Source organism: Panulirus ornatus, chromosome 72 (assembly GCF_036320965.1).
Source record: "Panulirus ornatus isolate Po-2019 chromosome 72, ASM3632096v1, whole genome shotgun sequence".
In the NCBI taxonomy this organism is placed as follows: Eukaryota; Metazoa; Arthropoda; class Malacostraca; order Decapoda; family Palinuridae; genus Panulirus; species Panulirus ornatus.
The window spans coordinates 3,109,929-3,123,437 of record NC_092295.1 but is presented as its reverse complement, the minus strand read 5'-3'; the positions used below and the strand labels follow the sequence as shown (position 1 = coordinate 3,123,437).

At 38.3% G+C, this 13,509-nt stretch overlaps 1 protein-coding gene across 5 annotated transcripts in view; it reads left to right on the top strand.

Annotated features, from left to right (window-relative positions):
• Membrin (golgi SNAP receptor complex member 2) overlaps positions 1-13,219 on the top strand; it is a 53,401-nt gene extending 40,182 nt beyond the window's left edge. The window contains exons 1-5 of one of the 5 annotated variants that reach the window (XM_071660684.1): positions 926-1,041; positions 3,836-4,035; positions 6,213-6,318; positions 8,223-8,255; positions 9,680-13,219. In XM_071660684.1, the coding sequence (XP_071516785.1) occupies positions 3,893-4,035; positions 6,213-6,318; positions 8,223-8,255; positions 9,680-9,922 (525 nt within the window). In that variant the 5' untranslated portion in view covers positions 926-1,041; positions 3,836-3,892 and the 3' untranslated portion in view covers positions 9,923-13,219. Of the gene's footprint in view, positions 1-925; positions 1,093-1,147; positions 1,384-3,835; positions 4,036-6,212; positions 6,319-8,222; positions 8,376-9,679 lie in introns of those variants that run through there. The other 4 variants (XM_071660678.1, XM_071660680.1, XM_071660681.1 and 1 more) reach the window with 4 other exon arrangements.
• The last annotated feature ends 290 nt before the right edge of the window (positions 13,220-13,509 follow it).

Genomic DNA, 13,509 nt, shown 5'->3' with positions numbered 1-13,509 from the left:
CACATATATCCTCTTGGTCAATCTTTCCTCACTCATTCTCTCCATGTGCCCAAACCATTTCAAAACACCCTCTTCTGCTCTCTCAACCACACTCTTTTTATTACCACACATCTCTCTTACCCTTTCATTACTTACTCGATCAAACCACCTCACGCCACATATTGTCCTCAAACATCTCATTTCCAACACATCCACCCTCCTCCGCACAACGCCATACATAGCCCATGCCTCGCAACCATATGATATTGTTGGAATTAATGTTCTTTCAAACGTATATTGCCGTCTAATCCACGGGGGAAATGAAGCACGACATGTTCCCAAGTGCACTTTCGTGTAATAATCACATCATCAGGGGACATACAAGAAAGAAGTATAACAGTCACTTGATACACAAGGAAGAGACGTATCTAGGACGCTATTTCCCACGTTAGCGAGGTAGCGTCAAGAATAGAGGAGTGAGCCTTAGAGGGGAAAATCCTCACTTGCCCCCCTTCTCTGTTCCATCTTTTGGAAAAGTAAAAACTGGAGGGGAGGATTTCCACCCAGCCCCCCCGCTCCCTCCCCTTTTAGTCGCCTTCCACGACACGCAGGGAATACGTGGCAAGTATTCTTTTTTCCTTATCCAGGGCTAATATATATATGTGTATATATATGTATATACATATAAACCAGTCGTGTGTGTGTGTGTGTGTGTGTGTGTGTGTGTGTGTATTTCGTTCCTTTAAGATATTTAATTGTATGGTATTCATTACTTTAACTGTATAACACGCTATTAAACGAATGTGTATTTATAATAGGAAATTATTGTATATAAAAATTATGAGAACGCTATCTTTATTATATCCTTAAGATAGAAATATGTGGATGGAAATGTAATGGCTAAAGAGATGGTGTGGTATGAGTGCTTCTGATTGGAGGAGAGGCTCGGGAATGGCCGCTGATTGGCTGGCCGGAAGATGACGCTGCCTGGCTGCTGACACACGTCAGACAGGCCAATGTTTACAAGGAACCAGCTGATGGAGGCAGACAGCTGATATACAAGTATTTTCTCGCTGATTTACTCTCTCTTGTGTCCACGACCTCTCTCACTAGGTTGAATTTGTTATAGTGATCTTATACATATATGTCCCTTAGTGGATGTTATCGTTAAGATATATATGTTAGTTAACTTCCTATGGAATGTTGGTTGTTAGTGACTGGATGTCTTTTTATATATATATATTTAAAACTGTCATGGTGTCAGTTGGGAGTTATATAATGTTTCGTGGACGGTGTGTGTGTGTCTCACGTTCAGCCATATTGCTTTCTTCAGGGGTTGAATGGGGTCGACTTCATCCCTCGGCTCTGGAGGAAGTTTGGATAGGAATTCTTCACTATAGACACGTAACTTATTAAGCTCACGTGACCTGCTTTATTTATGGAACTTATTAGTTATTTTGTGGGTTGAATTATCAGTTTTTTATATGTTTGCAGTGGAACCGCATTGTTTTATTATGTTCTATTGGTATTGTGGTAATTACGTGGCTATTAGGGTAATGAGAGCGTGATTTGAAGCAGGATGAAGTATGACCTTATATTGTATTTCGTGATGTTAAAACAGGTGTTGGTAAGTGTTGTGAGTATCAGGGAAAATGTGAGATTTGGTGGAAAAATCCTACGAAAGCCTCATCATAGCAGCCAGAATTCATCGCAGAAATATATTAACATTTAGGTTGTCTGCTGCTGGGAAAGGCAATTATGTATTTCACCTCTGCATTGGTATGAGGTTTTGGAAGTAGATGATTTTGTCGTAGGTGCTTCGTGTGTCTTGTTATTATGGCTAGGCAGTTGGGGCTACATGGGTTTGTGGGCTGTCTTACGACAGCTTCCGAATGGTCCAATCCAGCAGTTCGGGCTGTAAGGTGTTGAAAACCCGTGAAAACTACTCTGGATAGATGCATATCCAGGCTCTGGTTAAGGTGATGGGGCTAATTATGGATTTCCCACGATGATTAGGAAATGCTCAAACAAAAAGTAGTGAGTACACGTTGTATCGTAGAACTTACCACCTTTTGCATGATCTAGATATTGAAATAGATTACTCATGTATGTCATTTTCCCATGAAACTGAGGACAGCTGTTGTGTAGAAGTACGTGTATCATATCAGCAACTTTTTCTTGGAAAAGGAAAGTTTATGGTATTTCAACACATAAAACAGCCGATGACAAGAATCAAGGGAGTTGTTTTCAGTGAAACGGGTTGATGTGATTTTGCACGTTCAGAATGTATTGTTATTAGAAACTTCTGTCAGTATTTTAGGAAAGTTGTGAAAATGAAGTGGTTGTTTCATTGCTCACTAATGTAAGTCACTGAAATTGTTAGATATACGTACATTGTTATCCTTTTTAGGGTCTTGAGGTTGAGAGTTGAGGGGAGTGCTTCATGAGCGAAGTACCTTTAGTCTTGTAATGAACATTTCAAGGTTAATTGTAGGCTTGTTTTACTTCAGAAACATTCCTATTCTGTAAAAGTATAGCAGCTGCCCTACCATTAGCCAAATGTTACTCACCCCAGAATATAATGTCATGTCACTTCTTGAATTTCTGAAGCCAGCTTTGAAAATGTTTACATTTAAGGCCAAGGTTTAGTTGCAGGTGGAACGATTTTGCTTTTTCTGTCAGTGTTTGCCTAATTAAGGGAACACCATCATGGCAGACCTTAAAGTACCATATCAGGGCAGCATCAAGATTGCTACTCATATCTTGCTTCAACATAAAACTTAACTTTTCCTTCTGCTTCAAATCATTTACTGTTGAGGAGCCAGCACAATACAGTGCACAGGAATACTATGGAAACCCCCATTCCCAACTTTTGCAGTATATCAACTTTCTCAAGAATAGACAGAGAATAAAATAGTTTGATTGGATGCAGCACAGTAAAGAGGGCTATGTGTTGTTTTTTTATACTAAACTTTAGTGTCAATTTTTGGCATTATGAAATGAAAAGATGTGTGTCTATTATATCCAAGTTAGAATTTGTATATTCATGTATTTATCTGTACTGTTCTGTGAAATCCTAGGTTATGTACGTACATGAATGATTTTTAAAAATTTTGATACTAGTCACAATGTACAAAACAGAGATGGTCAGTCAATACTGCATACGAGGAAACCAGGAAAGAGACCTGATTTTTGGTTTAATGTGTTCATAGTGTTGTTATAAAATGAAAGTTTTGTGTAAATTAAACTAAGATCCTCAATGTTTGTTTGTATCAGAAATAGATGAGCAGTAAGATTTTAAACCATAGAAATGAGTTGTATGTATTACAGGTTGTATATCTCTAATCTGGTGCTCTGTGGTTTAACAGGTTTTGAATCTGCAGCCATTAGTTTGTGGATCTGCTGTTAGGAGCGCTAAGGTGCCAAAATCTGCTTACACTGCAGCCAAGCTAATTAACAATCCTTTCCATTTCTTGTAGCCCCAGAACAGAAGTATAATGGTGATGAATCTGCCCTGTATTGGTGTCATATGCCATGAAAAACTCTTGCCCAGTATATTGAAAGTCTCCATCTGGGGGTAGGGATTAAATAGATAGGGTAACAGTTCTTGGTTGCAGCAGTGCTGCAGGAAAGCACAAAACCATGCTGATGGCAGTTGGTAAGAGTGTTTACCCAAGGACCTTTAAAGGGGTCAGTTTCTGTTTTCTGGCATTTTCTGTGGTCTGGCAATGGCCAGGTTCCAAATTTGCCAGATTAAAGAGGTACAACCTGTAGTGCTGAATTTGTAAAAAAACCTGACCTTGGAAAGAACTGTGTTTTAGACTGTGAAAAACTTAAGTGATTCCTTTTTGAACAGGAGGAACACTACTAGGAATAATCTGCCATCAGGTGTGCATATCCTACCCACCTCACCATGGAGGCATTGTATCATAACACCAACCGTCTCTTGCAAGAGGTGACGTCTTATGACCTCGTAAAGATTGAAAGGTCACATACTCCAGAGGAGTACAGTGAAGCTGAGGCTGTTGTAGTGCAAAAGCTCGACGCCATCCATTCGTAAGTATGCACATAATGTATGAGCCAGTTAGTCATCCATGTCTTTCCAAATTTCATGAAATGTTTATACTCGAAAAAGTAGGAGAAAGTCATTTAACATATTATCTCATTGTTTTATGATTTAGAATTAATAATTGAAGAGAAAGAAAGAGAATTTCAAATTAACCTTAGTGGTAAGTGGTCTAGAAGTTTAGAGGAGTATCCATCATAAACTCCACTTTATTAAAGTTGAGGTGTAAGTGTTGTCAGTCTTGCAGCCCATGCTTATAAATGCAGTTATGTTGTTTTACAATATATACTTTGTTTAGAATATGATTGTTGGTGCTCAGTGAATCCCTCAATAGTTCATCTTCAGCGTAACTCTCCCGTGCCGTCTTAGTGCATTATTTATTTTGGGATTGAAAACAGGGAAGGATTTTTGTCAGTGACAGTAAATAACTGCAGTCATAATATTTTAATGCAGATGATGGGTTGGGGAACTCAAGGACAGACTAAGAATTCTCACACGCTCTAATGCTGTAGGCACACACAAGTTTATATTACTGACGACTGGCAAGAGTACTGACCCATGTTCCTTAAAAGACATGAAGGGTATGTCAGTTATCTGTCACGGTAATGAACTTTCCCGGATCATGCATGAACTAACCGCCGTATGGTTTGACAGAAATAACTCCTTGGAAGCTCGTAAGCATTTTTTTAAGGTGTGGCTATCCAAGAACTATAAATATGTTCTTGCCTTAGATATCAGTGTTGCCCCTCTGTATGGGAAGTGTTAGCTATGCAGTATGTTTTCATCGCATAAAAGATTTTAAACCACACTTTCCTGATCCAGCCCATGGTTCAGAGAATTATGTCCTTTACAATCTTAACACCCTCTGCGGCTGTTAGGCAGCATTACAATCAATAGCAGGGAAAAGATAGACTCTTTTGTGGTGAAAAGTTCTCCACTAAAGTTTTTACTCCTTTTCATTCACTGATAATATAACCTTGCTTAAGGTGACCTTACCTGTGGTGTAACAATATGGAGGTGGATTCTGGTAAAACACCAGGAAATTAATCTAAGTATGAGGTGCTTTGACAGAGGAGCCTATCTTTTTCCTGATATTGATTGTAGTGCAACCTTGCAGCTGCAAGAGCCCCATAAAGTGGTTCTAGGGATGTAAATGACATAATTCTCTGAACCATGGGCTGGGTCAGGAAAGTGTGGTTTAGGATCTCCTGTGCATTAAAAACATACTGTATAGTTAACACTTCACCATATAGGTCAACATTGTTATTCATGGTAAGAGCAGATGCATCTCGTCTCCTGTTGTTGAGCTTGTCTTCTGGTGTGGGTGGAATTGATGCCACCAGGAAGTAGCTCATTATCAAAGATGGCATCTAGGTACTGGAATGGGCATGAAATGTAGTGACACAGTCTGCAGTGAAGATTGCATAGCATAACCCATGGCTTAGGATCATGTTTGATGGCAGTGACGATGCCAGATTTTTTCCTGTTAAAAGTTAGCAGCATATATATATATATATATATATATATATATATATATATATATATATATATATATATATATATATATATATGGTGGATGTGTCAGGGAATGGATATTAAGGAAGGAGGTCACCAAGAACTTGTGTGAATATATATTGCTGACTGGATGCACCCTGACTGCAAAGATATATCAGTGATGGGATGCTCCGTGACTATGAAGCCCCATTAGTGTGGCAGATGACAAAGAAATTGTTTTGCAAGCAATGAAACCTAGTCTAGAGAACATTTATGAGAGTACCTTCCTACCTACTCAAGAGTACCTGTGATGAAATTTTACCACAATGCCTATATATAGCACTCACCACACATCTTGCTTGTTGCAAAAAGACCGATGTCTCATTAACTCTCCTTTTGTTTGAACATTACTTTTTTAGATAAGATTTTAGATAATCTTTTTTTGCATCCTGTTTTGGGTTTTTACTCACTTCATAAGAACACTTATGAGATATCACATAGTCCATGAGCCTTGTGGAAGCTAAGGTGCTAAGTACAATTTTTTTTATAGTAGGATAATTGGCACTCTTAGTTAGTGTATCATTTACATAGATTGTATCTATTTTTGTGAATATCAAATGATTGTGTACACATGCTCTCATGATAGGAATAGATTTTATGTTTCTGTCAACAGCAACTGCAACCGCTTAGATATCTTGGTCAACAAGGAGCCACCAGCTAGACGAGTCAATGCCAAATATCGAGTTGATCAGCTCAAGTATGATCTTCAGCATGTCCAGGTACTGTACCACTTATTGTTGGTCAAGTTTTTGGCTTATAGTTTTGAAAGCTTTAGACTTGAGTATTCTTCTGTTCTTTCCTAGGCATAAGGCATTAAAAGATGCTATGTTAACGGTGAAAAGGATGGTCTTTGCTTTTTAGATTACATTGCTTTTGATTTTCTACTTTTCCTTCTTTCCTGATACATACCTTCCTCTCACACTGTTCCATTGCAGTGGTTGTTGATGGAGTAACTCGCCCTTCTTATCTTATGAACAATTATGCTCTGCTCAGTTCTGCCCTATTTCCTACTCTCTCTCTGTATGAAGGATAATCTCTCTTGTATTTTTAACACAGTTACTTCCTATGCTGATGATTCCACTTTACATACCAAAACTTATTCATCCCTGCCTCCATTTGATAATCATTCTCATATAGTTTCAAAATACAGTTTCTCTTAATATCTATGTAAGTCATTTGTTTCTTTCCTCAATTTTAGAATACCACAATTCAGCCTTGTATTAATATAAGCATGTTGAGTGTGACCATATCCTTTGCTCTGTCCCAGAAACCTCACATTGTCAACAACACAAATTCTGTTTCCCAAAGGTTAGGATTGCTGTATAGGTGCCATGATTATTGTTCATATGAGCAGCTATTTCATACCAGCAAGGGTTTTGTTTGTCCTAGTATTGAGCAGTGTTCACTTATCTGGATTGTTCTTCCTCCACCTCAGTTAACCAGAATGGAATCATAAGTCTTTTGTCCATTTAATTCTCCTGGCATCACCTCTCTTCATCCACCTGTTTCGATTTGCTGTGATGTTGCTGCTTTCTCTCTCTCTTTTCTAAAGGTATGATTTTGGCCACTGTTCTCGTGAGCTGCTTCACAGGTTTCTCTATATTCAAGGCTTGGACTCAAGGCACACATCTGGTTGCTGCTTCACGCTGTTCGTGTATGGTGCAGTAAAACACTCGCTTTTCATTATCACTCTATATTTATTCTGATTCATTGCAGTTCTCTGGAGGATCATATATCAACACCACTATGCTCTTCTTCCCTACAGTTAATCTTCCGATTATTTATTGTCTGAATGGGCCATCCTCCTTTATTTCTTGAAATGAAATGCCTGAGAATAGTATAAGGTGTGAGTTGCATTGATTGCATTATGAATGACAGTATCAAAAAGAGATGAGGTAGTGAGTGCAGTCTGATTGAAAGGGTTAAACACGGTGTATCAAGATGGTTCAGGGACATGGAAAAGATGATAAAGAAAGACCAAGAGGATATGTGCATTGGAAAGGATGGGAGTGGGTGGAAGGGGATGACTGAGGAGACAAAGGACAGAGGATTTGGAGTGTAAGTACCCGAACATTTGGGAGGGCAAGATGCATGCATTTGATAGAATGAATTGGAAGGATGTGGGTTGAACTAGTCATATGAGAAGGTGAAGGTAAATCATGGATTGACATGTGGAGCTTGGTTAGGGGTGATTGACAATGGTTTTTAGTGCATGATGCATGAAAGCTAGAGAATGGATGTGTGCATGTGAGGCCATTGTTAGTTTGTGTCTTGTGCAACTTTGTTAAAACAGGAAAGGCAGGTAGATATGTAGAAAAATAGAACACCTCAGAGTTGTTATTGAAAATAGCCTGTAAAAGAAACCTGGAATGTTTTACTTCATTTGCCTTTAACCAAGCATATATATCATTAACAAGAGGAGATGAAGGTACAATATACTGTGTGACACGTAAACTTTTAAGTACAAGAGCTTGTTTTCTTTCTGCAAATAGTCTCACTTTTCTAGCCCATGAATATAATTATTTTGTCATTTTCATTTTTACTTTGTAGACCACACAGCAGAGCTTGGAAATATGCATCAAAGGTAGCAGGATAGGAAAGTGATACATCATAGTTTTTTCAGAACTCGTTTGGGATGCTCCAGCACCGTAGACAGGTGCGTGCTCGTGAACTGGAAGAAAGAGATGCACTGATGTCTCGTAAATTTACCACCAATGACCAACAGGATACTTCTATATTGTTAGACCACGAACTTCAGCACCATGATAAATTAGGGGTGAGGTTATCTAATGGTAAAAGCTGAGGTCATGTGTTTGAAATTTTATAGTGGATCGGGTAATGGACAGTTGGTTATTTGGAAAGTCTGAAAAGTTGTATTGTTTACTGCGGACATTCAGATATGGCTAAGCAATTGATGAAGTGCATAAAGAGTTAGCAGCATTCCACTTCAGATCTTGAAGTGGATGAGTAACATATGTTGTGTGCAAGATCAAGCTGTAGGGTAATGGAACTTTCATATGGAATAGAACAAAGGAAGTGAGGTAAAGTAGGTTTGAGGGTGAAGTTAGCAATGCAAAGTAGTCATAGAATTGTACACTTAAAATGAATAAGAATAAAAGTATGCACCATGCATTGATGGAAAGGAAAAGGTCACGGATGCATGTTTAGGTGCCCATGAAAAAACATACGGGGGAAAATGATCCAGAGAAGCTCATGGGAATGATGACACGAATGGTTGGGAGAGGGGTATAGGAAAGGAAAGGGGTTATATACCAATAGAATTCCAGATAGCATTTTAAGTGGAATCACAGAATAATTATATAAGTTGATGCAAATGATGCAGAGATATTTTCATCACATTGATGTCAATTAAGTATGTAGCTTATGAGATAACTAGGTAGAAAAGAGGGTGTGAAATTTTTTCCATTTGAAGTAGCATAATACAGGGTGAGCCAGAAGTTACTATGCTTCTATAAAACAAACGATAAAACCACCTTATTATTGACACGTATGGTGGTTGACCTCCCTCTTCTCCTCTCCCATCCTCCTCCCCTTCCTTCCTCATGCAATGTCATTTAAGTATTTCTTTGAACACGTGTATTCAGATGGTAACAGGTGTCAGCGTCAAAATGGTTTTGTCACTTGGGGCTGTCATTTTGCCTCACACACATGTGGACTACTGGCATTTTGTCCACAAACTTAAAGTCTCTCCTTGTCATTCATAATACTTGACAACACTTAACTCATTCAGCTCATTCTGTGTAACTAGATTTTCCAGCGATGAGCACTGTGTGCTAGCCCTACCTTTTGGCAGTGTTAGAAGCAATAGTTAGAGGTATTAGGTAGGAACATTTAGGCCCGAGCATTAGGTAGAAACATTTGGTAGAAGTATTAGGTAGGAACATTAGGCAGAAGCATTGGGTAGAAGTAGTCTGCTGGAGCCTCTGCAAACACTGTGTTAGTTAAGATACTGTATATGTGATGATTGCTACTGCTTTGATATAAGCACTTATGTAAAGGTTCAGCATCATTGCTTTAACCAAATGTCAAATAACTTTTATATTTTTTCCCCATTTTCAGGATGCTAATCGAAATGTAGAAGAACTTTTAGGAGCTGGGGCTAACATCCTTCAAGGTCTGCGAGACCAGGGTTCAACATTAAAAGGTGCTCACAAACGTGTCTTGGACTTGGCAAACACACTTGGGTTGTCTAATACTGTTATGCGGATGATTGAACGGCGGTCCACCCAGGACAAGTATATATTATTTGCTGGTATGGTTATTGTACTCCTTTGTTTGTATTTTGCATTAAAGTACTTATGAGGGTAGTTAAATAACATCTTTACTTTTGAAATTTGTTTATATTATAATGAATTATACTGTTACACTCACTTTGCTCATAATGAATAAAAGCGACTCAAAGTCCATTTATCTAGACTGATTGGTGCTTGAAGGAGTTTGGATGTCTGACAATCATGGATAAAAGTGAGAAATTCAAAACAAAACATTTTGACTCAAAATTCAAGAAATATTGAGTATTTATTGGTGTAGATTAGAGAATCAGGCAATAATTTTTTCTTTGAACATCATACACCCAGCAAATGTGACAGCAGTCATAGTATAATCAGAGGTCCAAAAACCATTAGTAGTCTAGAAACAGAGTAAGGGAAAATGAGGAGTTGGAGTACACCTAACCTAACCACAACTATACATTGGAGATTTGTTCTTGAAGGGAAAAAAAAGACAGCCGAAAATTCTTATAGCTGGATCCATTTTACCATTCGATTCAGTGAGGTAGAGAGCGGGTACATTCCTGAGGGAGATTTCCCAACCTGATATTCACATGAAAATATGCATAAAATGTCAAGAGACACGTAGAGTACAGTACAGGAACATTATTGATCTAAGTATTTAAGCAAAATAAAGCACCAAACATCATATTTGAATATAATATATATATTATCTGGCACTTGACATTTAAGAGATAGTGATCTGCTTCTGTCTCAGCCCACCCACCTTCAAATCCAATTATGTTTCTCACTTTTGACTTTTGTAAGAGGGAACTTTGTACACAGTGGACCTAATTATGTAGCATTTGATATATATGCATAAATGTATTGTACGAACAGTACAAAATTGACAAGGCCAGTCGTCATCAGTAGAAGCAGAAATGCAGACAGCATAGAGATGGAGGTGGTGGTGAAGGCAGTGATGGAGCTCTAGTTGGAGTGTATATAAGGGTGATATGATCCTAGAAATCATATAAGTCCCTGATATCAATCCAAAAACTTGCTGAAGGGACCATTAGATTTGGTGAATGTATGTCACTTAGTGAAGATCCTTCCTCATGTCCGACTAATATTGATGCTTTTACAGTGGTGGTAAATAAATGATGATAAAGAATGTGTTGAGCAAGTGTGGAATGTAAGCAAGGAAGGGAGGGATAAACAATAGTGTTTTGATTATTTCCTCACCACTTGCGCCCCCTCACTGGCTCAACCCACTCACCTCCACCATCCTCTTAGACCTCACTTTATTTGGGCATTGTTATGACACATTCTAGGATGACACTGTATTGTTCTTAGGTTTATGTTTTTGGTAATAAGTTGAAGCACCTTTATGTTTTGCTGCAGTTTTGATGGTTTAGTGATTCTGCTTTTCAATGGATATCAGCATTCTGGTAATATTTTGTTTTTCATTATGGACAAAGTATTATGAGGGTATGTATTTGTTTGCAGTAAGGCAGTAGATGCCGCTTCTATAACAGACAGAATTTGGAAAGCCAGTGAATTAGTCAGCCAGCAGTTCACTAACCATCATGAGACTACAATGGATTAGTCAGTGCAAAGCTTGTTAAGCCAATGTACTGGTGAAGATCACCATGTGTAGGATCCATTCTTTTAAATTCAGATTTTTTGGTGGACACCATTCTTGATTCAAATTTCAGAGAAATGTTGGACAGTATTCTAAAGATCTCAGTGCTTCATTGATTTAGACATAACACTGGTCAACAAAATTGAACTTTTTTTTCTCAACAATGCAGTGAAATTTTCTAGACCTATTTCTGATGTAGATTACGAATTTTTAGTCCGTTTCAGTACAATGCATCTCGTTTTCTTTCTACAGATAAGCTTTCTGTTGTAGAAATTCAGTATTCATAGGCAGAAAGTATACAAAGAAGATATTATCCAGAAGAACAAGCTAAAAACGTTTAGCTTTTAATCTTCTATGGTGCTCTTCACAAGCTTAACACTGAGCTTTGGACCTCCTATGGTGCTCTTACTCAGGTTTGTCCCTGTATAACATCCAGCAGTAATCTGCAAACATTCCTTCATTCCAGAAACCCTGGTATTGATGCTCCATTGAGCTGATTCCCTGACAGAAGCACTCTCCTTGTTTGTCAGACACTGCTCCAAATTTCTCAGCAAAAACATCTAGATATGAATAGAGGAAATGCACCTTGAGCAACATCCTATATCCCATAGCAGCATAGGATTTCAGAAGTCTTTCCATTCTGTCTTCAAAATCCAGAGATCTTATGTTTCCCAAAAAATTTTCACATAGCCAACCAAAATAGTTAAGCCTCCAACTGCAAGTCATCAAGATGTATGCTGAAATTGTGGTCTTTCAGGAGTTCCTTTATCTGCAGACCGACAAAGGTGCCTTCGCTCAACTTGGCCTCATTGAACTTTGGAAATTTTTCCACCACTTTTTGAATCCTTTTGAGTTTCTCATAGCTAGTGTTTTCACAAATTGCTTCATGAGGCCAAGCGTTAAATGGAACAGGGAAGAACATTTTATGGATCAACTAGATGCTTATCCTGGACTCTTATAATTCCTGGCTCATATGATTTTTGTTGAGGCCAGTCCAACTCCTTATAATGCCTGGAAGTTGCTCAACTATCCCAGATGCATAAAAAAAAAGCAGTATTTTATTAATCCTGACTGCATTCCCATTAGCATGCCAATCTTTTTAAGTCCCCACATACTTTTCAGTTGTAGTTTTTGTATTTTATGGCATCTAGGAGTGCCCGCATGTTCTCATAACACTCTTTAATGTGCACTGAATGTCTGACAGGAACGGAGGGTTTCTTCTTCCCATAGTGGAACAGCATCACTTTCAGACTTCTCTTAGATGAGTTGATGAACAAGTGCCATTGATAGGGATCATGCTCTTGGGATGAGCAGTGAAATAATGCATCGATATTGTTGTAAAGACAGAGCAGCCCATCCACAGAAAAATGAGAAGTAGAAATTTGACTCCTTTTCCTGAAAAAAGTTATGTTGATGTCCTTCTTGAGCAGACGTTTTTCGTTAGACAAGATGCTAAAAGTTCAGCTTTATCATTTGGCAGTGCCAAATCTCTCATGGAAAGTAGACGTGATACAAGTAAACGGATTGCATTTTCAAAATCAGCATCCAAAACTACATCAAGCACACCATATGCCATGCGTGATGAAAATTAGTTGTTGACCAGTGTAGTGTGTCAGCGTACTGGCTGTTCTTAGTGTCCACATTACCATATCTAACTTTGTTAGTTTACTCATTTGACTCACCGGCATATGTAATTGGCATATTCTTCATATGCACATTGTGAAAATTATATATGTGGCCTGTTTATATTATTGTATTTCTTTTCATACTTATTTGTTGTTTCCTGCAATAGTGAAGTAGCCCCAAGAATAGACAAAGAAGGGCCTTAGTTGCTCACATCCATTCTTTATTCATCATGTGTAATGCACCAAAAATCTTAGCCCCCATCCACGGTCAGGCCCAACAGACCTTTCTGTAGTTTTTCCCAGGTGCTTTGGTTTAGTTTATTGACAGCATGTATCACCCTACATACCACACTGTTCCAGTTCACCACATTCCATGCTTCTCTTTCACCCTTCCACACATCCAGGCTCTCA